This window comes from Brachyistius frenatus, unplaced genomic scaffold (genome assembly GCF_029030835.1).
Source record: "Brachyistius frenatus isolate BFR_SWC_R1_liver_20210118 unplaced genomic scaffold, ASM2903083v1 Contig_162, whole genome shotgun sequence".
NCBI lineage: Eukaryota > Metazoa > Chordata > Actinopteri > Embiotocidae > Brachyistius > Brachyistius frenatus.
The window spans coordinates 830,004-855,703 of NW_027210761.1; the positions used below are offsets into that span (position 1 = coordinate 830,004).

The 25,700-nt window shown below is 44.1% G+C and overlaps 2 protein-coding genes across 15 annotated transcripts in view; both read left to right on the plus strand.

The window, feature by feature from the left end:
* Positions 1-18,505, plus strand: part of pleca (plectin a) — a 96,656-nt gene extending 78,151 nt beyond the window's left edge. For 9 of the 14 annotated variants that reach the window (XM_069716683.1, XM_069716686.1, XM_069716693.1 and 6 more), the window contains 16 exons: positions 17-142; positions 404-556; positions 750-904; positions 1,076-1,202; positions 1,701-1,884; positions 2,027-2,047; positions 2,677-2,834; positions 2,932-3,110; positions 3,213-3,351; positions 3,501-3,857; positions 4,095-4,178; positions 4,263-4,367; positions 4,698-4,796; positions 6,499-9,846; positions 10,382-17,455; positions 17,557-18,505. In XM_069716683.1, the coding sequence (XP_069572784.1) occupies positions 17-142; positions 404-556; positions 750-904; positions 1,076-1,202; positions 1,701-1,884; positions 2,027-2,047; positions 2,677-2,834; positions 2,932-3,110; positions 3,213-3,351; positions 3,501-3,857; positions 4,095-4,178; positions 4,263-4,367; positions 4,698-4,796; positions 6,499-9,846; positions 10,382-16,585 (11,439 nt within the window). In that variant the 3' untranslated portion in view covers positions 16,586-17,455; positions 17,557-18,505. The remainder of the gene's footprint in view (positions 1-16; positions 143-403; positions 557-749; positions 905-1,075; positions 1,203-1,700; positions 1,885-2,026; positions 2,048-2,676; positions 2,835-2,931; positions 3,111-3,212; positions 3,352-3,500; positions 3,858-4,094; positions 4,179-4,262; positions 4,368-4,697; positions 4,797-6,498; positions 9,847-10,381; positions 17,456-17,556) is intronic. The other 5 variants (XM_069716684.1, XM_069716687.1, XM_069716691.1 and 2 more) reach the window with 1 other exon arrangement.
* Positions 18,506-19,681: 1,176 nt separating this feature from the next.
* Positions 19,682-21,844, plus strand: LOC138631633 (doublesex- and mab-3-related transcription factor 1-like). The gene is made up of 3 exons (XM_069716707.1): positions 19,682-20,147; positions 21,402-21,547; positions 21,643-21,844. The coding sequence occupies exons 1-3, from the start codon at positions 19,796-19,798 to the stop codon at positions 21,724-21,726; spliced, it is 582 nt and encodes a 193-aa protein (XP_069572808.1). The 5' UTR covers positions 19,682-19,795; the 3' UTR covers positions 21,727-21,844.
* The last annotated feature ends 3,856 nt before the right edge of the window (positions 21,845-25,700 follow it).

Consider the following 25,700-nt stretch of genomic DNA (forward strand, 5'->3'; position numbering starts at 1 on the left):
TTCTGTCTTCGTCTAGTTTTTCTCTGACGTGAAGGACGCCGAGGAGAAGATGAAAAAGATGCAGGACACGATGAAGAGGAAGTACACGTGCGACCGCGCCATCACAGTCACACGGCTGGAGGATCTGCTGCAGGACGCAGCTGTGGGTTCATTCACTTTTCTATTGTTCATTTAAACACATCACGTTATCATCACCTGTCATAATATATTTAGTACTGTGTGATGGCAAATGATGCCATACATCTTTTAAAGGAAAGTTGCAACAGATTCTTCAGCACTGTGGTGAGAGGTCACCGTTTCTGGGAACTCCTCTTCAGATTACATTTCTTTTTCTTAGAGTTTGAAATGGGGAAAACTCTGCCTTTCTGCATATGTAACCTGTTTGTTATTGTGGTCCTCACAGGATGAGAAAGAACAACTGAACGAGTTTAAAACTCACCTGGAAGGCCTGAAGCGGAGAGCCAAGACGGTCATCCAGCTGAAGCCACGAAACCCGGCCACCCCAATAAAAGGAAAACAGCCCGTCCAGGCAGTTTGTGACTTCAAACAGATGGAGGTAAGAAGGAGACCTAACTTGTTTATGGTATTTTCCAAATTTTTCACAGAAATTCTAAGAATCTAATATCCGTGTCCAGCTTTTGTTTAACTTCTGACCTATTAAAAAAAAAAATCCCATATAAAATAAAGAAATATGCGGTATACAGTTCTGTCCTTTTAGCAGTCAGACATCTGTTTTCATCTTCTTCCAGATCACAGTTCACAAAGGAGACGAATGTGCTCTGCTGAACAACTCGCAGCCCTACAAGTGGAGGGTGCTCAATGATAAAGGCAGCGAGGCGTCTGTTCCATCCATCTGCTTCCTGGTTCCACCCGCCAATAAGGATGCTGTGAACAGCGTTGCCGGGTGAGCACCAAATACCAGACAACCGAGTCAAAGGTTACCTGGTGGACGTCGTAACACACACACACACACACACACACACACACACACACACACACACACACACACACACACACACACACACACACACACATAGAGAGTCAGGGCACTAACCTCCTGCCTTACCCTCCTCAGACTGGATGGAAACCTCCAGAGGCTGCTGACCATGTGGCTGACAATGTCTGTGGACATGAGGAGCCTGTTGTCATGGCAATACCTGATGAGAGACATCAACATCATCAACACTTGGAACGTCTCCATGGTAATGACACAAAACACTGAAAAAAAAAAAAAAAGTACAGAGAAGGTGCTACAGGAGGTATTTTAAATCACTAAAGACTTATAAAATATAACAGGAATAATTTAACCTTCATGAGGGAAGATTGTTACATCACATGTCGTCATCACTACATTTGATTTATGCTTGTCTATTAGTTATGTACCTTTATGTATAGTACACATAAAAACAAAACTTGAAATGAATAATTTGGAGGGGCTTTGGAGAGTGGATTTGTTTTCTGGTTGTAGTTTTAAGTGTTTTATCTTCTGTTTCTGCTGAATTCATCAGAGAATATTCTTCCTTATCATAATTTGATCTGATTATTGTCGACAGAGGATAAAAAAACATACTTTCCCAAACATATACCTTTACACTCTACTAGTTACTATACCATAATACAGCCCAGCTTTGTATTGAACGAGTGTTTTCATCATGTTTAATATCCATCTTTCCTTCCCTTGTTCATCTGCACCCCTGAAGTTTAAGAGCCTGAGCGTGGAGGAGTACCGACTGGCACTGAGGAACCTGGAGCAGCACTACCAGGACTTCCTGAGAGACAGCCAGGACTCCGAGATGTTCGGGGCCGAGGACCGCATGCAGGTGGAGTCCAACTACAACCGAGCCAACCAGCACTACAACACAATGGTCAGCTCTGCAGAGCAAGGTAAGCAAATCAAAGCAAGGTAAATCATGGCCTGAAACACTGTTTAAAGATTGTGTTGTCATCAGACCATTTCTCAGGCATTTAAGTTGAAATTCATTCACGGTCATCGGTGTGTAAGTTGACTGTTGGATTCACGTTGCAGACTATGTGCCACCCAGAGCAGGTAAGGCGTTTTAAGTTGAAGCGGCCGACGTGCAGTGAGAGCTTTGGACTGGCTGAATGAGACTGTGTGTGCACTGAGGGCTGCTGTGCTGCCATGTTTCATCTCATTCATTAACTCAATCAGCTTCATCATCCTCTCAGATTTTTCGTATTCCTCCTAACTTGGCTTATGAGTACACTCCTCTCTCTGTGCATGGGTTTAATGGCAGCCAATTGTCAGTATTAATCATTGAATGATCAAGTCAGCGAACTGATGAATTAACACTTGTGAAAAATTTGGCAATATGGAGCCAATTAAGCATGAAGATGTACATTTAATGTTTGCAAAATGACACAGACACGTTCATAAATCATGGATAGTAATTGTATTAAAGCCCCAGTGCTTTAAAAAATTATTTAAGTTTTAGATTTTAGGGGCTTCAGTTAAAAACACTGCACCACAATACAGTTGATTCTGAACAAATAATGACTGAATAACTTTCAAATCCTACAACTAATACCATTTTATGTATGTGTTTGATATTATTAGCTGTATCTTACGTGTAATTTAGAACTCAAACTAAAAAAAACAGCTCCTTTATCCTGAATTTGTTTTCTTATAATTTCATCAATATGTTTTGTTCCAACCAGGAGAGCAAGACGAGACTGTGTGTAAGATCTACCTGACGAAGATCAAGGACCTTCGTCTGAGGCTGGAGGGCTGCGAGAATCGAACGGTGACGCGTCTTCGCCAGCTCGTGGACCAGGAGCCGCTGAAATCCTGCGCGCTGAAGACGGCCGAGCAGATGGTATCATGATCGGAACTAAAAACAAAAACAGACAGACAGTAGCAGAAGGAAAACAAATAATTAAACTCTTAACTTGTTTCTTGTGTTTCTCTGACAGAAAGTCCAGTCTGAGTTGGAGGGCTTGAAGAAGGACCTGAACTCCGTGTCTGAGAAGACGGAGGAGGTTCTGGCGTCTCCTCAGCAGTCCAGCTCCGCCCCGATGCTGCGCTCCGAGCTGGACATCACTCAGAAGAAGATGGACCACGTCTACGGCCTCTCCTCCGTCTACCTGGACAAGTGAGCCTTTTTGGGATTCTCTAAACGCCCGCTGATGCTTTTAAAGCTGTCACTGCTTTTTATCTAAAGTATAAACCTCTTCTTTCTTTTTTTTGTCTTCAGGCTGAAGACCATTGACGTCGTCATCAGAAACACCAAAGATGCCGAAGACACGCTGAAGAATTATGAGACTCGTCTGCGCGACGTCAGTAAAGTGCCGGCTGATTCGAAGGAAGTGGAGGACCAACGCAATCAACTGAAGGTAAGCTGTCGAGATGTTTACAATTCATTCATATCCTTAATCACTTTTCATATTTAATTCAGCACCGTGTCATGAATGATGCACCAGTCTGCGCCCGGTTTGGTTTTAAACTGGACTTTAGGTGATGACTTTCCTTTTTCCTCTGACAGTCGTTGCGCGCTGAAGCCGAGACCGACCAGGTGGCGTTCGACCGCCTTCAGGACGAGCTCAAGAGGGCGACAGCCATCAACGACAAGATGACGAGGATTCACAGCGAGCGCGACGCCGAGCTGGAGCACTACCGTCGGCTGGTCGGCAGCCTCCTGGAGCGCTGGCAGGCCGTGTTCGCACAGATGGACCTGAGGCAGCGGGAGCTCGACCTGCTCGGCCGCAACATGAACTCCTACCACGAGAGCTACGAGTGGCTCATCCGCTGGCTCGGAGAGGCGAGGCAGAGGCAGGAGAAGATCCAAGCCGTGCCGGTCGGCGACAGCAAGGCTCTCAAGGAGCAGCTGGCAGAGGAGAAGGTAATGTAACAGGGAAGAATGAGCTGTGTGGGGTAACGGGAGGAAAAGGCACTGCGCCCTCTGGTGGTCACTCTGAGCTGTAGCAGGATTTCGGCATCATAAAAACTTTTCTTACTGACTTTAAATCACTCGCTGGCTGTTATGAATGTGAGTTATTTAGCAGAATTAGGCTTTAAAAGTGTAAGAAAAAAGATGTCACTAATGGTGAAATATCATTTATTACTTTTACATTTACAGAAACTCCTGGACGAGATTGAGAAAAACAAAGACAAGATTGAAGGTTGCCAGAAAAATGCAAAGGCTTACATCGACTCAGTCAAGGTATACACTGATATTTTCAATTTTACAGCAAAAGAAAGTTTGTTTCCCGGCTTGACTTAAATTTCTTTTCAAATTTTTTTTTAGGATTACGAGTTCCAGCTTTTGACGTACAAAGCCCTCCAGGATCCCATCGCATCCCCTCTGAAGAAGCCCAAAATGGAGTGTGCGTCCGATGATATCATTCAAGAGGTGGGTGTTACAAACACAGTTCTGATGCCTCATCGTCACCGGCTCTTGTTAAAGCTTCGAGTGATCGTTTGACATTTAGGGAAATGCACTTTTGTTTTTATTCTCGCTGAGATTTAGATGTGAAGATTGATTCATGAATATGAAAACCGTACTTTAAATAAGCTTGTGATTAGCTTATATTTGTACAAAGTTTGGAAATACGGGAAAAGTTCTGTCCTGGATCTGTTCAAATACCAGAAAACCTTAATTTAGTTGAGTGACTTTTGTTATTTGTCATTGCTGTGTGGATTGTTGTATAGAAAATAAGTGAACACAGTTCAATTCTTTCAGTACGTCACGCTGAGAACCCGCTACAGCGAGCTGATGACTCTCACCACCCAGTACATTAAATTCATCACGGACACGCAGCGCCGCCTGGAGGACGACGAGGTAATTGCACACACTCTGCCGTCAGTCACGGCAGCAGAAGGCGTCTGTGGAAAACCTGAATCCCCACTAACATAAACGATGCGTCTCTTACCTGTTAACTGGTTCATGTATGGGAAATCATTTGTCATCACAAACTACCAAAATGTTGGCACTCCAAATTTCAGGTCCCGTTACTGAGAAAAGTCATCAGGACAGTGGTGAAGCAAACTGTTTCATCCCAGTGTTGCTGCACGTCACATCCCCACTACAGTATCTGTCTCTCATTCCCCCACACTGTGTATTTAGTCAGGTCATGTCACACAGTCTGTAAACATGACTCTGATTTGGCTTCAGGCTTCAGCCCTGAATTCAGTCACATTTTCAAACTGCTTTGTCCAACAGTTTTTATTTGATATTTGCTTCTTTATTTCCTCTTGAACCCTCCCCCCTGCCCCCCCCCCCCGTCCCCCCACCTCCACACTTTGGCTCGCTGTCTCCTCAGATGCATTATTTTTGAACCCTTTACTTTCCCCCCAACCCCTTTTTCTTCTTTTCTAACTTCCTGTTGTGTTTGATCCTTTTTGACCTGCTCGCCAGTGCTTTGTCATGATGAATATTAGTCACGCGCTTAAGAGATGAATTAACCGCAAAGCACCAGGTATTTAAAAAAACATCCCTCTCGGCCCCACGTCATCCGTCTCTCCATCAGATCCTTGTCCGTAGTGACGGGAAGGTTCACAAGTCTTTGGAAACCTTTTGTAATTGATCATTAATTGGCTGCAGATTCCTGAACTTCTAAGAACTTTGGCTTTGCTATTGTAAATATCAACTTTTGAAGTAGAATGAAGTTTGAAATTTAAAAGCAATGATAAAGTATAACAAGGTTTCTCAACTGTTGAACCTTCCTTGTAGGTATCCGTCCCCTGTACTCAACCCTGCACACTTACCATTCTTACTAAACAGTAGAACTCATCTCCATGTTTTCTGCATCTCTTGTCAGAATTAGTCTCACTCTGTCCTGGATTTCTGTCTGACATTAATTTATCCAAGCTTACTTTGTATTTTATGTTCCATGAACTCATGCTGCGTTTGCTGCATCATTTTATTCTTATACATGAATTTATTCAAATTATTCGGCTGTTTCTTAACTTCATTATTTAGGTATTTGGCATCTTTCTGTCTGCGCTTGATACTTTTTGCATGCTGCTAGTTATTAATTCCTTGCCTATTTCTTCTCAGTTACTATAGCTATACATTTTATTGAAAGCTGCTTCGCTTGGAGACGCTGCTTTAAGCCAGAATATCAAATGGTGACTGAAATATGCAACAATTTCCCCCTTAGAAACTCCATTTTTACTTATATTAACATACAGAACTGTAAACATTACCAGGCTTTATTACAGAGACCATATACAACGCAGATCAATTCAAACACAAATGCATGAAAGCAAAGTGTAGTGTCGTCCCGTGCTGTGAAGTACAGTGTCATTCTGTGTGCCATACATTAAATGACAAGCATTTCCCAATACAGTATTTACCCTCTAGTTAAAAGCTCTGTCTGTTGTGGATTAAAAGCTTTAACTGTAACATATTCTCATGTATTTACATGTTTATGTACCTACATGTGTTGTAACTACTTTCATATTGAAGTTTTATGTTATAATCTAACACGTCTAACATTCTCTCAATTCCCTTTATTCCCTCTTTGCTTCGACTAATACAGAAAGCTTCTGAAAAACTAAAAGAAGAGGAGAGGAGAAAGATGGCAGAGATTCAGGCTGAGTTAGATAAGCAGAAGCAGTTGGCCAAAGCTCACGCTAAATCTGTGGCCAAAGCGGAACAAGAGGCCGAGGAGCTGAAATCAAAGATGAAAGAGGAGGCCAATAAGAGGCAGGATGTTGCAGTGGATGCTGAGAAACAGAAGCAGAACATCCAGCAGGAGCTGCATCACGTCAAGAGTCTGTCTGAGCAGGAGATCAAGTCCAAGAATCTGCAGCTGGAAGAGGCGCTAGTGAGCCGCACCAAGATCGAAGAGGAAATCCACATAATCCGAGTGCAGTTAGAGATGACGATAAAACAGAAAGGCACGGCTGAGGCCGAGTTACAGAAGCTCGGAGACAGGGCTGCTGAGGCCGAGAAGCTCCGGAAAGCTGCTCAGGACGAGGCAGAGAGGCTTCGCAAGCAGGTGACCGAGGAGACTCAGAAAAAGAAGAATGCCGAAGACGAGCTGAAGCGCAAATCTGAAGCAGAAAAAGAGGCGTCCAAGCAAAAGCAGAAAGCGCTGGACGACCTGCAGAAATTTAAAATGCAAGCCGAGGAGGCGGAGAGGCGCATGAAGCAGGCTGAGGTGGAAAAACTGAGGCAGATTAAGGTGGTAGAGGAGGTGGCGGTGAAGTCCGCTGCCACGGAGCTGCAAACCAGATCAATTTCGTTCAACGAAAAGGCAACAAAACTGGAGGAATCTCTGAAGAAGGAGCAGGGCACCGTTCTCCAGTTGCAGGAGGAAGCTGAAAAACTCAGGAAACAACAAGAGGAGGCGAACAAAGCCAGGGAGCAGGCCGAGAAAGAGCTCGAAACGTGGAGGCAAAAAGCCAACGAGGCTCTCCGCTTGAGGCTCCAAGCCGAGGAGGAAGCTCAAAAGAAGAGTCAGGCTCAAGAGGACGCAGAGAGGCAGAAGGTTGAAGCGGAGCGAGACGCCAAGAAAAGGGCTAAAGCTGAAGAGGGTGCGCTCAAGCATAAGGAGAACGCAGAGAAAGAGTTGGAAAAACAGAGGAAGTTTGCCGAACAAATAGCTCAACAGAAACTGTCTGCAGAACAAGAATGCATCCGCTTGAAGTCCGACTTTGAACACGCCGAACAGCAGAGAGGCCTGTTGGACGACGAGCTCCAGCGTCTGAAAAACGAGGTGAACGCCGCCGAGAAGCAGAGGAAACAACTGGAAGACGAGCTGGCTAAAGTCAGGAGTGAAATGGACGCTCTGTTGCAGATGAAGATTCAAGCTGAGAAGCAGACGCTGTCCAATACAGAGAAGAGCAAACAGCTTCTCGAGTCAGAAGCGCTGAAAATGAAACAGCTCGCCGAGGAAGCTACGAGGCTGAGATCAGTCGCCGAGGAGGCGAAGAAGCAGCGGCAGGTCGCCGAGGACGAGGCGGCGCAGCAGAGAGCCGAGGCCGGAAAGATCCTCAAGGAGAAACTGGCCGCCATAAACGAGGCAACTCGTCTGAAGACCGAGGCAGAGATCGCCCTGAAAGCTAAAGAAGCTGAGAACGAAAGACTCAAGAGGAAAGCTGAGGACGAAGCGTATCAGAGGAAGCTGCTGGAGGACCAAGCTGCTCAGCATAAGCAAGAAATTCAAGAGAAAATCACGTACCTGAAGAGCTCATCTGACTCTGAGCTCGTGAGACAAAAGACTATCGTGGAAGAAACTCTGAGGCAGAAGAAGGTGGTCGAAGACGAGATTCACATCATCAGGATCAACTTTGAGAAAGCATCGAAAGAAAAGTCCGATTTGGAGGGAGAGTTAAAGAAACTGAAGGGCGTCGCAGATGAGACGCAGAAGAGCAAACTCAAAGCTGAAAAAGAGGCAGAGAAACTGAAAAAGCTCGCCGCAGAGGAAGAGAAGAAGAGGAAAGCAGCTGAGGAGAAGGTGAAGAGGATTACTGCGGCAGAGGAAGAGGCGGCTCGGCAATGCAAAGCAGCCCAGGAGGAAGTCGATCGGCTCAAAAAGAAAGCCGACGAAGCAAACAAACAGAAAGACCAGGCTGAGAAGGAGGCAGAGAAGCAGGTCGTTGTGGCCAAAGAGGCGGCGCAAAAATGCACCGCTGCCGAGCAGAAAGCTCAAAATGTCCTCAGTAAGAATAAAGAGGACATTCTCGCTCAGGAAAAGATGAAAGAAGAGTTCGAAAATGCAAAGAAACTCGCGAAAGCAGCGGAGAAAGCCAAAGAGAAAGCGGAGAAAGAGGCCGCCTTGCTCCGTCAAAAAGCCGAGGAGGCTGAAAAACAGAAAAAAACTGCAGAGGATGAAGCTGCTAAACAGGCCAAAGCTCAAAAAGATGCAGAGAGGCTGAGGAAAGAGGCCGAGCAAGAGGCCTCCAAGCGAGCGGCGGCCGAGGCAGCAGCTCTGAAGCAGAAGCAGCAGGCTGATGCGGAGATGGCCAAACACAAAAAACAGGCCGAACAAGCACTCAACCAGAAGTCTCAGGTAGAGAAGGAGCTCGGGGTGGTTAAACTGCAGCTCGATGAAACCGATAAGCAGAAGGCAGTGTTGGATGAGGAGCTTCAACGAGTTAAGGGTGAAGTAAACGACGCAGTCAAGCAAAAGGCACAGGTGGAGGATGAACTGTCCAAAGTTAAGACCCAGATGGACGTGCTGCTGAAGCTTAAGCTCAAAATTGAGGAAGAAAATCGGCAGCTCATGAGGAAAGACAAAGATAGCACGCAGAAACTACTGGCAGAAGAAGCAGAGAAAATGAAGAGCCTGGCGGAGGACGCTGCTCGACTTAGCGTGGAGGCAGAAGAAATAGCCAGACAGAGGCAGACTGCGGAGTCTGATTTGGCTGAACAGAGAGCGCTTGCAGAGAAAATGCTAAAGGAGAAAATGCAGGCCATCCAGGAGGCTACCAAACTGAAAGCTGAAGCAGCGGAGCTCCAGAAACAGAAGAACCAGGCACAGGAAAAGGCTAAAAAACTCCTGGAGGACAAACAGCAGATCCAGCAGCGCCTCGACAAGGAGACCGAGGGCTTCCAGAAATCTCTCGAGGCCGAGCGGAAGAGGCAGCTCGAGGTTTCAGCCGAAGCAGAGAAACTGAAACTGAGGGTGAAAGAGCTCAGTGGTGCTCAGACAAAAGCCGAAGAGGAGGCGAAGAAGTTCAAGAAACAAGCCGACGAAGCAAAAGCTCATCTTCAGCAGACGGAAAAACAAACGACGGAAACTGTCGTGCAGAAGTTGGAGACGCAGAGGCTGCAGAGCACGAGAGAGGCAGACGACCTGAAGAAAGCCATAAGTGACCTCGAAAACGAGAGGGCGAAACTGAAAAAAGAGGCGGAGGAGCTTCAGAAAAAATCAAAAGAGGTATTGTGAGCTGAATTAACATTGTCAGTCAATTCGTTGAACCCGTTTGATTAACACGATCCTGTTCAACACTAACTACAGCACGATGGTGGTAGGAACACGTTTCATGTAAATTGCAGAAACATCCAGCAATTTATATGAAAGTCAATCAAAACACAACAGCGCAGAGTTAAAATGGTTACTAGTGACGCATTAAATGAACGATTTGACGTGTTTATAGCTTCATGGCAGAAAGTCAAACCGAAAGATCAACACTACTCTGTACACTAAATATGAGGCTAAAGCCAGGAGATCTTTTGACCAGTCCTAATGCTAAGCTAGGCTAACCAGCTGCTGCCTGTAGCTTCATATTTACTGGACAAACATCAGAATTGTATGGATTCCCTCACATATGTCTTATCAAGAAACCAATGGAGTGTACGTCCCAAAGCTTTGGACTATATCTTCAAATATGTATTTATTTTAGATGCATTGATTGAATGATATTTCATGGACATCTCACTGATTTTGGTCTTTTTTTGTTTTTTCAATACAGATGGCAAGTGCCCAACAAGAACAAATTGAGCAGCAGAAGGCCATACTTCAGCAGTCTTTCCTCACAGAGAAGGAGCTGCTGTTGAAAAGAGAAAAGGCCATCGAAGATGAGAAAAAGAAGCTCGAGAAACAGTTCGACGATGAGGTGAACACGGCCAAAGCTCTCAAAACTGAACAAGAACGTCAGCGTAAGCTAATGGAGGAGGAGAAGAAGAAGCTTCAGGCCGTCATGGACGAAGCTTTGAAGAAACAAAAGGAGGCCGAAGCAGAGATGAAAAACAAGCAGAAAGAAATGGAAGTGCTTGAAAAGAAAAGGCTTGAACAAGAAAAACTGCTGGGCGAGGAGAACAAAAAGCTCCGAGAGAAACTTCAGAATCTCGAGGTGGGTTCAAAACAGGGTGCGTCCAAAACGAAGGAAATAGAGGTTCAGACTGATAAGGTCCCTGAGGAGCAGCTGGTTGCCATGACAATGGTGGGAACAACCAAGAAAGTGTTCAATGGCTCTGTTGAAGTGGCTGGAGTAAAGAAAGTTGGAGAATCGCCTTTCGCGTTCGATGGAATAAGAGAGAAAGTTCCTGCTGAAAGGCTTCATGACATCGGTATCCTGACCAAGAAGGAGTTTGACAAACTGAAAAAGGGCAAAGTCTCCGTGCAAGACCTCGGAAAGACTGACAAGATTAAATCATGTCTTCAGGGGCAGAGCTGCGTTGGAGGCGTCTTGACCCCATCCAAAGAGAAAATGAGCGTCTATCAGGCCATGACGGAGAACAAGATAACTCCCAACACTGCCACCATGCTCCTGGAAGCTCAGGCAGCTTCTGGCTACATTGTTGATCCAGTGAAAAACAAACTTCTCTCGGTAGATGAGGCCGTTAAAGAGGAGATAATCGGCCCCGAGCTCCATGACAAGATGCTGTCCGCAGAGCGAGCAGCCACTGGCTTTAAAGATCCCTATACTGGAGCCAAAATCTCTCTTTTCGAGGCCATGAAGAAGGGACTTATCGAGAAGGAGCAGGCAACCAAATTCCTCGATGTACAGCTTGCAACCGGTGGCATCATAGACCCCATCAATAGCCACAGAGTGCCACTTCAGACGGCCTACAAGCAGGGTCAGTTTGATGCAGACATGAACAAGAAACTCGTCGATCCCAGTGACGATTCCAAATTATTCATTGACCCCAGCACTCAGGAGCAACTCACTTACAAACAGCTACTGGAGAAATGCACCAAGGATGCGGAAACTGGCCTGCTGATATTACCGGTGACGGAGCAAGCTGCTCAGAGCGAGAGAACGTTCACAGATCTGGAGACTAGAGAAGTGTTCAGTAAATCAAACGTTGATGTGACTTTTGGAAGGTTCAAAGGAAAAACCGTCACTATCTGGGAAGTCATCAATTCTGAATATTTCACTGAAGAGCAGAGAAGAGAGCTGATTCGCCAGTACAAGACTGGCAAGATCACAGTGGAAAAGATCATCAAAATTGTTATCACTGTTGTTGAAGACAAGGAAAAGAAAAATGGAAATGTGTTCAATGGTTTGAGGGCTCCAGTCTCTGCCAGTGAACTGTTAGAAGCAAAGATTATAACCAAAGACCTGTTTAACAAACTGAGTAATGGAAAGGTAACAGTCAAAGAGATCGCTGAGATGGATCCTGTGAAGAAGGCGCTGCAAGGAACACCGAGCATTGCTGGATTGTTGGATGAACCAACCAAGGAAAAAATGCCATTCTATCAAGCTATGAAAAAAGAGTTACTCTCTCCAGAGACGGCTTTGACTCTTCTCGAAGCTCAAGCAGCAACCGGGTTCGTAATCGATCCTGTGAAAAATGAGAGGGTCCCTGTTGATGAAGCTGTTAAGTCGGGTCTCGTAGGTCCAGAGCTGCATGAACGACTTCTGTCAGCAGAGAGAGCAGTCAGCGGCTACAACGATCCCTATTCAGGGAAAAAGGTGTCTCTGTTCGAAGCCATGAGCAAAGGCCTTATAAAGAAAGACCACGGCATCCGTCTGCTTGAGGCACAGCTTGCAACAGGTGGTATTATTGACCCCGTAAAGAGCTATCGCATCCCTCACGAGGTCGCCTGCAAGCGGGGATATTTTGATGACGAAATCGGCAAGACCTTGAACAAAAGCACGGATGAAACAAAAGTTTTTTATGATCCCAACTCCCAAGAGGATGCCACCTATGCACAGCTCATGAATAAATGTGTCACAGACAAAGAAACCGGACTCCCATTGCTTTCCCTCTCAAAGAAAGCTCCAAAACCAAAAGAAGACAAGCAGATTACAGAGGCTAAAACAAAAGAGACCTTGAACCAAGCCACCATGGAGCTGGAGTATGGACCTTTCAAAGGAAGAAAAGTCACAATTTGGGAGATCATCCATTCTGAATACATTACTGAGGTGCAGAGAATCCAGCTGATCCGACAGTACAGAATGGGCCAGGTCACAATTGAAAAGTTGATAACGATTGTGATGACGATGGTTGAAGAAAAAGCAGACCAGACTAAGGAGGAGGCTCCCTTCCAAGGCCTTCGGGCACCAGTCACTGCCAGCTCACTGCTTGATTCCAACATCATCGATAAGGCGACATTCGATCAACTCCAGCAGGGTAAAAAGACACCGAAAGAAGTCAGTGAAACTGATAAAGTCAGGAAGTACCTGCAGGGCACGGAGTGCATTGACGGTGTTACTTTGAAAGATTCAAATGACAAGTTAAGCATATATCAAGCAATGAAAAAGAACGTTTTGCAACAAAACACCGGCCTTGCACTGCTTGAGGCTCAAGCTGGAACCGGTTTTATAACCGATCCGGTCAAAAACTTGAAATACTCCGTGGACGATGCCGTAAAGGTCGGAGTTGTTGGGCCAGAGCTTCATGAGAAACTCCTCGCCGCGGAAAAAGCAGTGATAGGCTACAAAGACCCATACACAGGCAATAAGATTTCTCTGTTCCAAGCCATGAAGAAAGAGCTTATATTGAGGGAGCAGGCTATTCCTCTTCTGGAGGCTCAGTTTACTTCCGGAGGGATAATCGATCCAGTCAGCAGCCATCGTGTTCCCAATGAGGTAGCCATTCAGCGGGGCTATTTCAGTAAACAAATGTCTAAATCCTTTAATGAACCGTCTGGTGACGTTAAAGGCTTCACCAATCCCAACACCAGCGAGAGCGTTACTTACAAACAGTTGCTGGAAAACTGCACAAGAGATCCCATCACTGGTCTGTGCTACCTGCCTCTGTCAAAGGTCGAGTCACCTGCACCGGTGGAGAAATCCTACCAGTTCACAGAGGAGCAAGCCCAAACAGATCTGGCTAATACTCAAATTGAGATCCCACACAAGAGTTTTGCAGGAAAGAGTATGACCATTTGGGAAGTCATGAACTCAAATATGCTGCCAGAGGAGGAGAGGCGCCGTCTCATGGAGCAGTATCGCTTGGGGCAAATCACAAAGGACAGAATGCTAATCATCATCATTGAAATCATGGAACAAAGGGAGACTCTGAAGTCAGAGCAGGGCATGTCATGTGATGTCATCAGAAGAAGAGTGACAATTGAGGAGCTGTACAGTGCTCGAATTATCGACTTGCACACGTACAACCTCCTGAAACAAGAAAAGATGAGTATTCGCGAGGTAATGGAGATGCCATCGGTAAAGCAATACCTCTTCGGCACGGGTTGCATTGCTGGAATTATGTCGGTCAGTCCTCCAAGGATCAGCCTTTACCAGGCTATGAAGAGCGGAAAGATTAAGCCTGAAGTTGCGTTGAATCTCCTTGAGGCCCAAGCAGCAACAGGATTCATGATCGATCCGGTAAAAGACGAACTTCTGACAGTTGATGAAGCTGTACGCAAGGGGCTTGTTGGCCCTGAACTGCACGACAAACTCCTGTCTGCTGAGAGAGCGGTGACGGGTTACAAGGATCCGTACAGCGGAAAAGTGATTTCGCTCTTCCAGGCAATGAAAAAAGACCTGATTCCAGAGGATTATGCCTTGAGGCTTTTGGAGGCCCAGAATGCCTCTGGAGGACTAGTGGACCCCGAATACTACTTCCGCCTCCCCACAGATGTTGCCATGCAGCGTGGATACATCAACAAGGAGACACTCGACAGAATATCTGAACCAACTGCAGATGTGCAAGGTTACACTGATCCAACAACCGATGACAAACAGTCCTACGCCCAGCTCCTGAAAAGATGCAGAGTTGATAAAGAAAGTGGCTTGCGGATGCTTTCACTGGCGGACAGACGGCTTCTCTTTAAGGGTCTCAGAAAGCAAATCACTGTCGATGAGCTGCTGCGGTCACAGGTCATTGACCAAAAGACGTACAACGAACTCACCGAGGGTCTCATTTCAGTGGAGGAGGTCAGCAGAAGCCTGAAGAAGTACCTCGAGGGCACCAGCTGCATCGCTGGTGTGTATGTAGAATCAAGCAAGGACCGCCTGTCTATTTACCAAGCAATGAAGAAGAACATGATCAGACCAGGGACCGCCTTTGAGCTCCTTGAGGCTCAAGCTGCCACTGGTTATATAATCGATCCAATTAGAAACCTGAAACTTAACGTCCCTGAAGCTGTTAAGATGGGAGTTGTTGGCCCAGAGTTTAAAGACAAACTCATCTCAGCTGAACGAGCCGTCACAGGCTACAAGGACCCTTATTCTGGCAAGGTTATCTCTCTTTTCCAGGCCATGAAAAAGGGGCTCATCCTGAAAGACCACGGCGTTCGCTTGCTAGAGGCTCAAATTGCCACTGGTGGAATAATTGACCCACAGGAGAGCCACCGTTTGCCAGTTGAAACAGCGTACGAACGTGGCCTCTTCGATGAGGAAATGAATGGAATCCTCACCGACCCATCCGATGACACAAAGGGCTTCTTTGACCCCAACACTGAGGAAAATCTCACCTACCTGCAGCTGATGGAGAGATGTATGACCGACCCAGAGACCGGCCTGGCTCTTCTGCTACTGAAAGAGAAGAAGCGCGAGAGGAAAACGTCATCCAAGTCTTCCGTTCGCAAACGAAGGGTGGTCATCGTCGATCCAGAGTCGGGCAAAGAGATGTCCGTGTACGAGGCGTATCAGAAAGGGCTTATCGACCACCAGACTTATCTGGAGCTCGCAGAGCAGGAGTGTGAATGGGAGGAAATTACCATCACCTCATCTGATGGAGTTGTGAAATCCATGATTATCGACAGGAGGTCCGGTCGGCAGTACGATATCGATGACGCCATCTCACGGGGCCTGATTGACAAGTCGGCCCTGGATCAGTACCGAGCGGGAACGCTGTCCATCACAGAGTTCGCAGACATGCTGTCCGGAAACATAAGCGGCGTCAGATCACGGTCGTCTTCCTTTGGCTCCTCCTCCTCCTACTCGATGAGCCCAGCGCCCGCCATAAAAACACCGGCGACCACATGGAACGACCCGACAGAGGAAACGGGCCCCGTGGCAGGAATCTTAGACACCGACACGCTGGAGAAGGTTTCTGTCACCGAGGCCATTCACAGAAACCTCGTGGACAACATAACTGGTCAAAGGTTGCTGGAAGCTCAGGCCTGCACGGGAGGCATCATCGACCCGAACACCGGCGAGAAATTCGCTGTTGTAGATGCGATGAATAAAGGGCTCGTGGATAAGATTATGGTGGACCGCATTACTTTGGCCCAGAAGGCGTACAATGGATTTGAAGATCCCAGAACTAAAACCAAAATGTCAGCAGCCCAAGCTCTAAAGAAAGGCTGGCTGTACTATGAGGCCGGGCAGCGATTCCTGGAGGTCCAGTATCTCACCGGCGGGCTAATCGAACCAGATGCTGCGAGCAGGGTCTCTATCGATGAGGCTTTGAAGAAGGGCACCTTAGACGCACGCACTGCACAGAAGCTCCGAGATGTCAGCGCTTACACCAAATACCTCACGTGCCCTAAAACCAAGCTGAAGATCTCCTACAAGGACGCCATGGAACGAAGCATGACGGAGGAGGGGACTGGCCTGCGGCTACTTGAAGCATCATCTCAATCGAGCAAAGGCCTATACAGTCCATACAGCATCAGCGGGTCTGGCTCTGCCACCGGGTCACGCTCCGGCTCCAGAACCAGCTCCAGGTCCGGCTCCAGAAGAGGCAGCTTTGATGCCACAGGATCGAATTTCACGACAACCTTCTCTTCTTCTTCTTCCTACGCTTCGCCGAGCTACAGCCGCCGATACTGATGAGTGAAAGTTCAGGAAGGATTTTTGTTTTTGTTTTTTTGTTGTTGTTTTTTTATTAAGGAAAGGATACGCTATAAAACCACAATGCTCACCAGATGCCTAAATCTCAGTGGGATAAAGACTCCCTTTATTCTGCTCTGCATGGGGTCATTACAGAACTTTTAGTATTTAATTTTCTACAAGTTGAATAATTTTGTTTATTGTATATTTTCTTTTAGTTATCCTTAAGCTATATCATCAGACTATCTGATTACGTACTGTAAGCAGTTCAGTTAGCATACGCAACAGCTGCTTATTCCCAATATCTTCTCACAAACGTGTTCATGATATTCTTTGATTGATAAAGTGTAATATGGTCAGCATTTACTATTCCACAAAAAAACATGTTACACTATAACCGAAAGTGTTCACGAACCTCAGCCCGACTGTTACAGAGAACCAAATTGTGTGTACAAACAAAAATGTATGTACATGTGTATATTTCTGAATATTAAGAAAAAGATGTTCGCTAAAGGAAAATAAAGCCACTCTGCAGAGCAGAATATGGAGTCTCCCGAAGATGAAAAATACTAAAAGTGTCTGCTTTTAAAAAACGCCGAGTTTCAAGATCTTTTCTCTCCTGGGCTGCACTGCCACAAATACTCTGGCAATATCTGAACCCGGCTCCATTCCCGGCGGTCCGTCAAACAATACTGCAGTTCCAGCAACACGATAACCTTTTTCAAATGAACATGAAAGTGCAAACTCCCACAAAAGAACTGATAATGTATCTTAACATTAGCATTAACGCCATGTGACAGTTCTGGACTTTACACATCCAACTTCAAGACCAACACATACAAGTCCCTGCCTTTTTGGACACTTTAAAAGGTACGTAAAAAGACTAAATTATTATTGAATTACTTTAAATGCCTTGTGTCATTTTGTGAAGTCTTGTGTTTTTGGGTCATCGTTGGATGTTTCTGTTGCAGAAGTTGCCGTCACACTTCACCTCGTCTCCAGCTCTTCGCTCGGATGTCTTCCAGAGGCCCTTGGCATAATGTGGACGGTGTCCTTCGCTGTAAACAAAGGATTTTATGCAACGGCACAGAAACACTCCATACAATGTTCCATTAGATGTTTTTAACAGTGCATCCGATCTTGAACTCATTTAAAGGCTTAAACCGTGCTTTGTAAGTGCCTGCGAAATACTGTCAAACACTTTACAGGGATGTTGGGTATTAAAGGACGGTGAGGTTGTTATACTGTAACTGACTGATGCATGACCGAAAAAGCAATGCTACCCATAATGTTGTGATTACTGTGTTATCAGGTTAGCCTTTTTACTGTCCAACTGCATTACGTCACAATCTAACTTTAAAATAATGGTTCAAAAATCTGGTAGTCTCACAGGGCTAAAATATATGGTTGAGATGTTTAATAGCTAGGATATACATTATCCAAGTTTTTTTTTTCCTTCACAGACAAGTAATGTATGTATATATATATATTGCTGATTATATAGAGTGCTATTGCTAAAAAAAAAAAAAAGCCATCAATTAACATTTCTTTGAGGAAGATCTTCAAGCTTTGCACCAGCCCCAGTATTTGTATTTTACACTACATAAACTTGTTTTTTTTTTATTTTACTTCTTCTTTGTAAAACAACACATTTGATCAATATCGTTTTATTTTCGTACCCTATATATTTTTTGGTTTGCATGATTTACTAACATTTAAAAGGTGCAAAAATTAAATAGGTGCATCCATTAAAGCTTTTTTGTTGTTGTTGTTGTTGTTACATTTCAAAAGGTTTGAAGGATGTATTTTAGTGAGGGTTATCAAGCCTTGTTTAAAATGGTGTATTTATAATAAAAGTGGTGACAAGGAATTTTATTATAACACCCTACACTATGTAAATAAACATGGAAATGAAAGGTTTTCTCGGGTTTTTCATTGGAATTTTGACACGGCACGAATAATTGTAATATGAATGGGTTTTTACGTCAAATAATAGATTGAATGGGATTACTGGTACCTGCGTCATTGTCCTACCTCTAGAATGTTTTTGTCACTATTGAACTTTACTGCCACCTACTGGACATTTACATGTATGGCTTTTAAAAGGCCGAAAGCTCGAGCTAACCAAAGTGAAAAGTTATTTGTGGATTTGCCACGTGAGTCGTATCTGTTCCAAAATTAAACGGGTTCTTCCTCGGCCTACGACACACCTTTCTAGCAAGTTTCACGGAAATCAGGGTGACAAACAAACAAATTGCACCCAAAACATAACCTCCTTTTGTGGGGGGGAAATGAATCCGTTTTACAGAAATATGCAGCACTGATTGTCCATCGGTATTCAATCAGCTATGATCAACACGTGCACTCCTCAAGACGTAGACGCAAACCTTAAAGTTCCCTCACTTCAGTCTTCAGTCGAGTGTTAGGAAGATAATAAATAAGTTTGACCACTGATGTTGATGTGCTACCAGTCTCTCATATTCTTTCAGTACCTTTAAAGATGTAAAAAAAAAAAAAGAAAGTTTTTTTACTTGATTTCTGTATTTGACAGCTTGTAGAAAGTGACTACTATTTGACTTATGGTTTATCTTACACAGTTGCGTACTTTATACGGTCACTGTGTTGCTGGATTTTATAGCTTTGCTTGTTTTATAAAGCCATTTGTAACAGCAGATCAGAAAAGTGCTATATAAATATGGATTCATTTTATTATTATTATTATTATTATTATTATTATTATAATTATTATTATTATAAAGGGCCTGAATCCTTCTTCCACCTGTTTGATAACTTGTTTGATTTTATAGTTTGTTTGTTTGCTTGTTTTATGAAGCACTTTGTAACACAAGTTCAGAAAAGTGCTTTATAATCACGGATCGTGCGGTGACGTGATCACTTAGTGTCTGACCAATCAGCTCAGCTCCAGAGCGGCCCTTAATGACAGCTGGCTCCTGATTGGTCACCGGTCTTTGGGATCGTGTCAACTTCATATTCCCACGCCAGAAAATGATACATTTTCTCTTCTTCGTTGTTTTTTCTTTTTTCATTTTTTGTTGTTGTTCTTTAAAACAAAGTTCAGATGAGGTCAGATGTCTGAGACCCCCTGAGCTGATTCAGAGACGGACACCTGGCTCCAGCCTCAGCCGGAATAACCGACTCTTTTTCTTTTTCTTTTTTTTTTACTGACGAGCAGCTTCCCGGTGAAAGATCATGTCTTCATCCAAAGATCAACCGGCGGAGCGACCGCGGCAGCCGAAGTGCTCCCGGTGCCGAAACCACGGCGTCATCATCCCGCTGAAGGGCCACACCAAGAGCTGCCCGTTTGTCCGGTGCGAGTGCTGGAAGTGCGGCCTCGTCACTGAGCGGACTCGGATCACGGGGCTCCAGAGGAAACGGATTACCGGCAAGAAGGGGCCGAAAGTGACCTCCGGCACCCGGACCCCGGAGGGAGACCCGGCTCCCGCCACCGAGGCCGTCGATCTCCGGAGGCGGCCGGAGGCGACAGGACGGCCGGAGGCGGCAGGACGGCCGGAGGCCAGCTTCACTTCATCTCCAGCTTTCAGTAAGTTGATTATTATAAAGAGTTTAAAATGTGGAGTTTGGTTAAAGGTCCTCTGAGGAAGCTGTTTGATGAACATTTACAATTAAAACAGAAGAATTGTGAAGCTAACTTTAAAAAAATGTCACTAACAGATAATGAAGCTCGGGAGCAACAACAAATATTTAAAAAAAAAATTAAAATGCAAAAGACTAAAATTTTGCTTCATTTAGCAGAATTAACCTCAGTTTTTAACCTTTTTCTTAAATCAGACTTGGTGTTTTTTTTGTTTAATTTTAATCGATGTAGCAACAGGCAGCTGTGAACCAGGACAATATGGACTAAAATGAGGCCTAAATATCAGTATTTCTGACCAAATACCTGGATTTCGTTATTGTGATTAAATTGAATGATTAATTGGTTTTTTTCATGAAATATTTACTCGTGGAATTTCTAATAATCTTAATGTGGATGTAATAATTAAATTAGACAGCATTGTGAAGTTGTTTTTTTTAACGTAGCCTAATAGGGGACATATTACTCTATTAAAAATATAATTATTAGTTTAACTATTTTAATCATTTCTTCAAAGCCATGTACCTTATTATATTTGATTACTTTTTGAACATGTGTTTTAAACTGGACAATAACGTGACAACTGTCAAACTTGTATTAAAACTTCTTCAATAATTGAATTAGGAGGGAAATGTACCACCGAAGTTTACGCAGGATTATTATTAAGGTCATCCATATGTATTGCAATTTTATGAACATAAATTATACTCTTATACAACCAAATCCAAAAGAAATATCCCTATTTGAATCACCGAAATTATGGGCTTTTTTGGGGGGGGGGCGGGGGGGTGTAGGGCCAGTAAAATACATTTTACGTTAAATAATAGATAAATCCACACTTAATAGATCACTGCAGTGAAGGAAAAATGTTTAATAATCAATTAGATTATCAATTGTTAAGTTTTGCTTCCTTTTTCTGTTTTATATAATGAGAAACTGCTGAATTCTGATGGTTATTTTTCACATTTTCACGTCATAAACAAAGAAAATAATTGGGAAATTACTCAATAATGACAATAACTCAGTTGCAGCTAAAAAGCGGTGTGTTATTATTTGTTTTTGACATTTTCGAGTGGATTTTGGCTTCAATGTTGACAGACGGTTGAGAAACCTCATAACAAACTGTGTAAATGTAAAATATTTGATTAGCTCATGATGAGCTTCCATATCCCTCTGTTATTCACTGTCCATTTGGGATGACAGGTCAGCACCACCCACCTCCACCCCCGGACTTCTGGCCGTGGTTCCTCCCTCTACCTGCCGCCTTATACAACGATTATGGCCCAGTAATGTTCCCAGTTTACCAGCAGGGGGCGGTGCACCAGCCTCTTCCACAGGAGCCCGCAGCTGTAAGTGTCTCCTCTTTCTATAACTCTCTAACTAACTGTAGTGAAAACAAGCTGCTGTTCTGAATGTCGATGAACATCCCTCGTGTTTGTGTCAGGATTGCAGGCGGGTCTACATCACCCTCCACCCACCTCCACTCCCAGAGACGTCTCCGGAGGAGCTGGTGTCACGGCACACTTAAAAACAAAAACAACAACAAAAATCCTCAACAGGACTATTGTAAGATGAGCTTTCAGTTCTTGAGCTGTCTTCAGTTTCACCTTAAATGTTTTGTTGTTTCAAGTTGTGTCGAGAGACCGTTGACTCTTATTTTTTATAAAACGTTTTGGTAAATAAAAGATTTCACTTCGAGGGAGGATTTGACTTGTTGTTTTTCAGATCAAATCGATCACTTTCTCTTTTTTTTTTTTTCTGAATCTGTTGTTACAAAGACAATAACAGTGCAAGCGGATATTGTTTGTCATGCTCAGGTCAGATTATTAGACTATTTCCAGACCTGTATGTTCATGCTGTTGTTTTGTTTTTTTCCTCTCCTACATTGTGTTTTATATTTGACGTTTCCGCTCTTGGCAGGTTTAAAACTATTATGATTTTTTTTTTTTTTCAATTTTGCTTCTGATCTCAGTCAGGTTTTTTTTTTTTAGGTTGTTGATTTGTCCACTCAGCAGTCACTCTGTCACTCCCATCACTCATAGTTTAAACCGAGGTGTTAAAACAGCCGGATGTGGTCCGACCTCTCAGATTTTCCCCGGTGACCTCCCCTGCAGCTCAAAACACACGTGATGACTGGCGACGGGTCCAAAACCTCCGGACGACTGTTAAACATGGTGAGAAAACTAGAACTGCTGTCCAATGGTTCGTTTTTCTCCTCCCAACTAGTCAAGTTGCAGTTTACATCCACGTCTCTCCACTGATGATTTTGAAGGACATTCATAAGTAGATGGGACACCCAAGATTAGTGTTACCAAATATTAAATATGGTCACAATCTCTAGAGTTCGTGGTGTTAAACAGTGGGCAGAAAAGTGTTCTTGGAGGACGTTATATTGTCACGGTGAATTTGACCTTTGACCTTTTGCATATAAAATATCATCTTTTTTTTCATCCTATAAGACATTTGAGTGAAGTTTTGTCATAATCAGAGCATGAATTCTTGACTATTTAATATAGAAAGAAAAAGTACGCGATTCAGAGCATGGCTCTTTTTTTGGGGGGGGGGGGTGACAGTGACCTTTGACCTTTGACCGCCAAAGTCTCATCAGCTCATCCTCAGTCCAAGCGACTTGGATTCCCGCTAGACGTCCCCGAGACATCACGTTCCCGAGAAAGGGACGGACGGACGGACGGACAACCTGAATACATAAATACTCCGTTTAAACAATAACATCAATTGTCTCCACGGTGATGTTTCCCACACCCAAAAGATCGGCGGCTTTCCTGCGGCGAGCCACTGACCGGGTTATTAAAACAGACGCGGGCGGTGTCGCTAACGGCGAAACACTAATTAAAAAATAAACTCCCAAGTGTCCTGCGTCTCACGCTGACCCCGCTCTGATTATCTGTCGCGTCGGCGTTGCGTCTTCGTGAAGGATTCCCAGAGGAGGCGCGCCGCGAGACTCCCCCGTCCCGCCGGCGGTGTGTTTAACCGCAACCGATTAACGTTGGCATCGGTGACTTCAGAGCAGTTCACTCAGTTTACCGAGAGCAGCTGCCAAGAGGCGAGTGTTGTAAGATTTCCTGAGAATATGTCACCCGAATAAATCACTGCGTCTATATCGTTGTCTGTTTTTCTCTCTGCTCTCTTTATTTACAATAGACTTCAGTGGGATCAATAACCCAATAACCTTTCCCCAAACAGTGAGTCAACAGCCGTGTTTTTATAAACGAGTTCCAAAGTCCAACGCTATTTAAATTCTTCTCCTGGAAGCGTGCAATCAAAATTTTCACCACCTCAAAAACATGTTCAGATTCCAGGTAAAAACAAAAAAAATTAAAGAAAAACGTATAATGTGATTAACACAAAAAAAGATCCGACGGGTCTGATGTCCTGGAGGCTAAAACTCCCAACATCTCGGCCAAATGAACGCTATGAGATTTATATTTCCCATAATTAACTCATTATGACTTGTAAAGACAACAAAAGCCGGTCTGTATGCCTTTGTTCTGTATTTAGTCCCAGTTTGAATAAAGCACAAGAGAAACGGGCCACGAGTTGGTCTAAGTTGGTCTGCCTCCTACGAACAGTAAGTACAGAGGAAATTCATAACTTCAAAGAGACGCCCAGTTACGTAAGGTTGGCATCCGTAGCAGGGAACACATAAGCAGCTTAGATGAACTGTTTTGGGGATTTTACCGGTGGCTGAAGCTACTGTTTGTACTCTACTCTGCTTTATTCTTGTGGAGGTTAAGAAAGTCCACAGCTTTCGTCATCGAGTCTGTCTTTTGGAGACCAAACATCAGCGGTGGAAGAAGCTGCCTGTCTGCCAGATGTACTTACTGCATGAAAAGTAAAAGTACTCGTTATTGCAGCCGTGGTTGTTGTTATATTCTCATACGGTTGGATTTGTAAACGCGATTGCTTTATCAAGTGAGCAGTATTTTAACGGTGTGAATGTATGGATCACATTGTGGATCTGAGGATGGATTTTCAGTTATTGCATCCTAGTGCGCGTAGACCTCCGCTTCAGTTTGAAACTGCTGGAAAGTCGGCTTTAACCAACATATCGTTTATGTTGCGCGCTTTAACTCCACCAAAACCAACCGTGACGTCACCCATTGCTTTGGGAAATGTGGATATTAACAATCGAGTTTGGCATTTCGTTTGTCGCCATCTTGCCATTTTGCAGCCAGAAGTGTGACCGTATTTGGACGAGCTTAGCGGTGGAGCCGACTCCATCAGCCGACACAACAACCGTCCACCTATAGCAAACCTGACTGCACCGCAGGCCTGTCAATCAAACAGACACGCCCCCTCCAAACACGGTTTCTCCAGGCCTATTGTCTAATTAATGACGGGATTATTTTCAGATGGACCTCCAGAAAACGAATAAAAAGGAGTGACTTCAGTGAACTACACCTTTATGAGTAATGCTGACTTTGCGCGAAGTTGAACGGGCATTCATCAGGCTTCTATTATTCTATATTGGGAAAATGTAATCCTTGTGCTGAGTCAGAAGAACCTCCTCATCTTTTTTTTTTAATGCGTAAATAGCAAGTTGGCCACTTCTACCTTCTGCCATCAGTGTGAAGTCTCACAAACTGCTTTCCTACCTGTTCAGACTCGTTCTCGCCTCGTGGTGCCGCGTTACATCGGACACGAACCATCATGTAATTCACTCTAATTGGGAATTGGACGTGTACTCGCTTTTTTGTTGCATTGAGGTTTTGGTGTTCAGTGTTGCCTGTCTTGGTATTAAATTGTACCTGACATCAAACAACCTACACGTAAATATAAAAGAAATCCGGTTATTGTAAGTTGATGTTGCACAGAAGTGACCTCACATTTGTAATATATGCTCATTTTAGGTTTTGAATTCAGAAGTTTCAAGATGAAAAATATATTTTCCAAGCTTTATTGCCGTACCCGTGTTAACTGTTCACGTATGTCTTGCTGCTAAACAACATCAGAAAATAGCGACATCGTCAAATCGTCCCACAAAAACTGCCGTGTCACTGATTTGTAACTTTAGCTGTTACGTAATGGAGTCAGATTATTTCCACTAAAGTTAATTGAGTGGAGTAAAAGTATAAAATAGCAGAAATCAAAGAAATGTAAATTTGTACACATTTTTTTCTTGTTCCATCACTGATGAATGTACTGACAGCTGTGGAAGCTTGAAAGTACTCCAGGCTCTTATCTGTTCAACATATGTATGTTGTACATAATTATTACCTTGTATTATTATATTATTGTAAGGTATAGTTGTACCTTATAATTTGTGAAGGGTGTCTGAACTAATTCCAGCACTAATGGCAATAATTGGAGTCATAAAAAAGTTGGGCAAGCTGTCATAAATCTACAGCGTCGTTTCGCCCTCCCCTTCTTTCGCTGGAATCGATGGGCGTCTCTCCTCAGTTCTTTTTTAATTTAATTTAATTTTTTTTATTTGAAGTCGAGCCAAAGATCAATGTTCACATACATTTCAAGGAAATACTA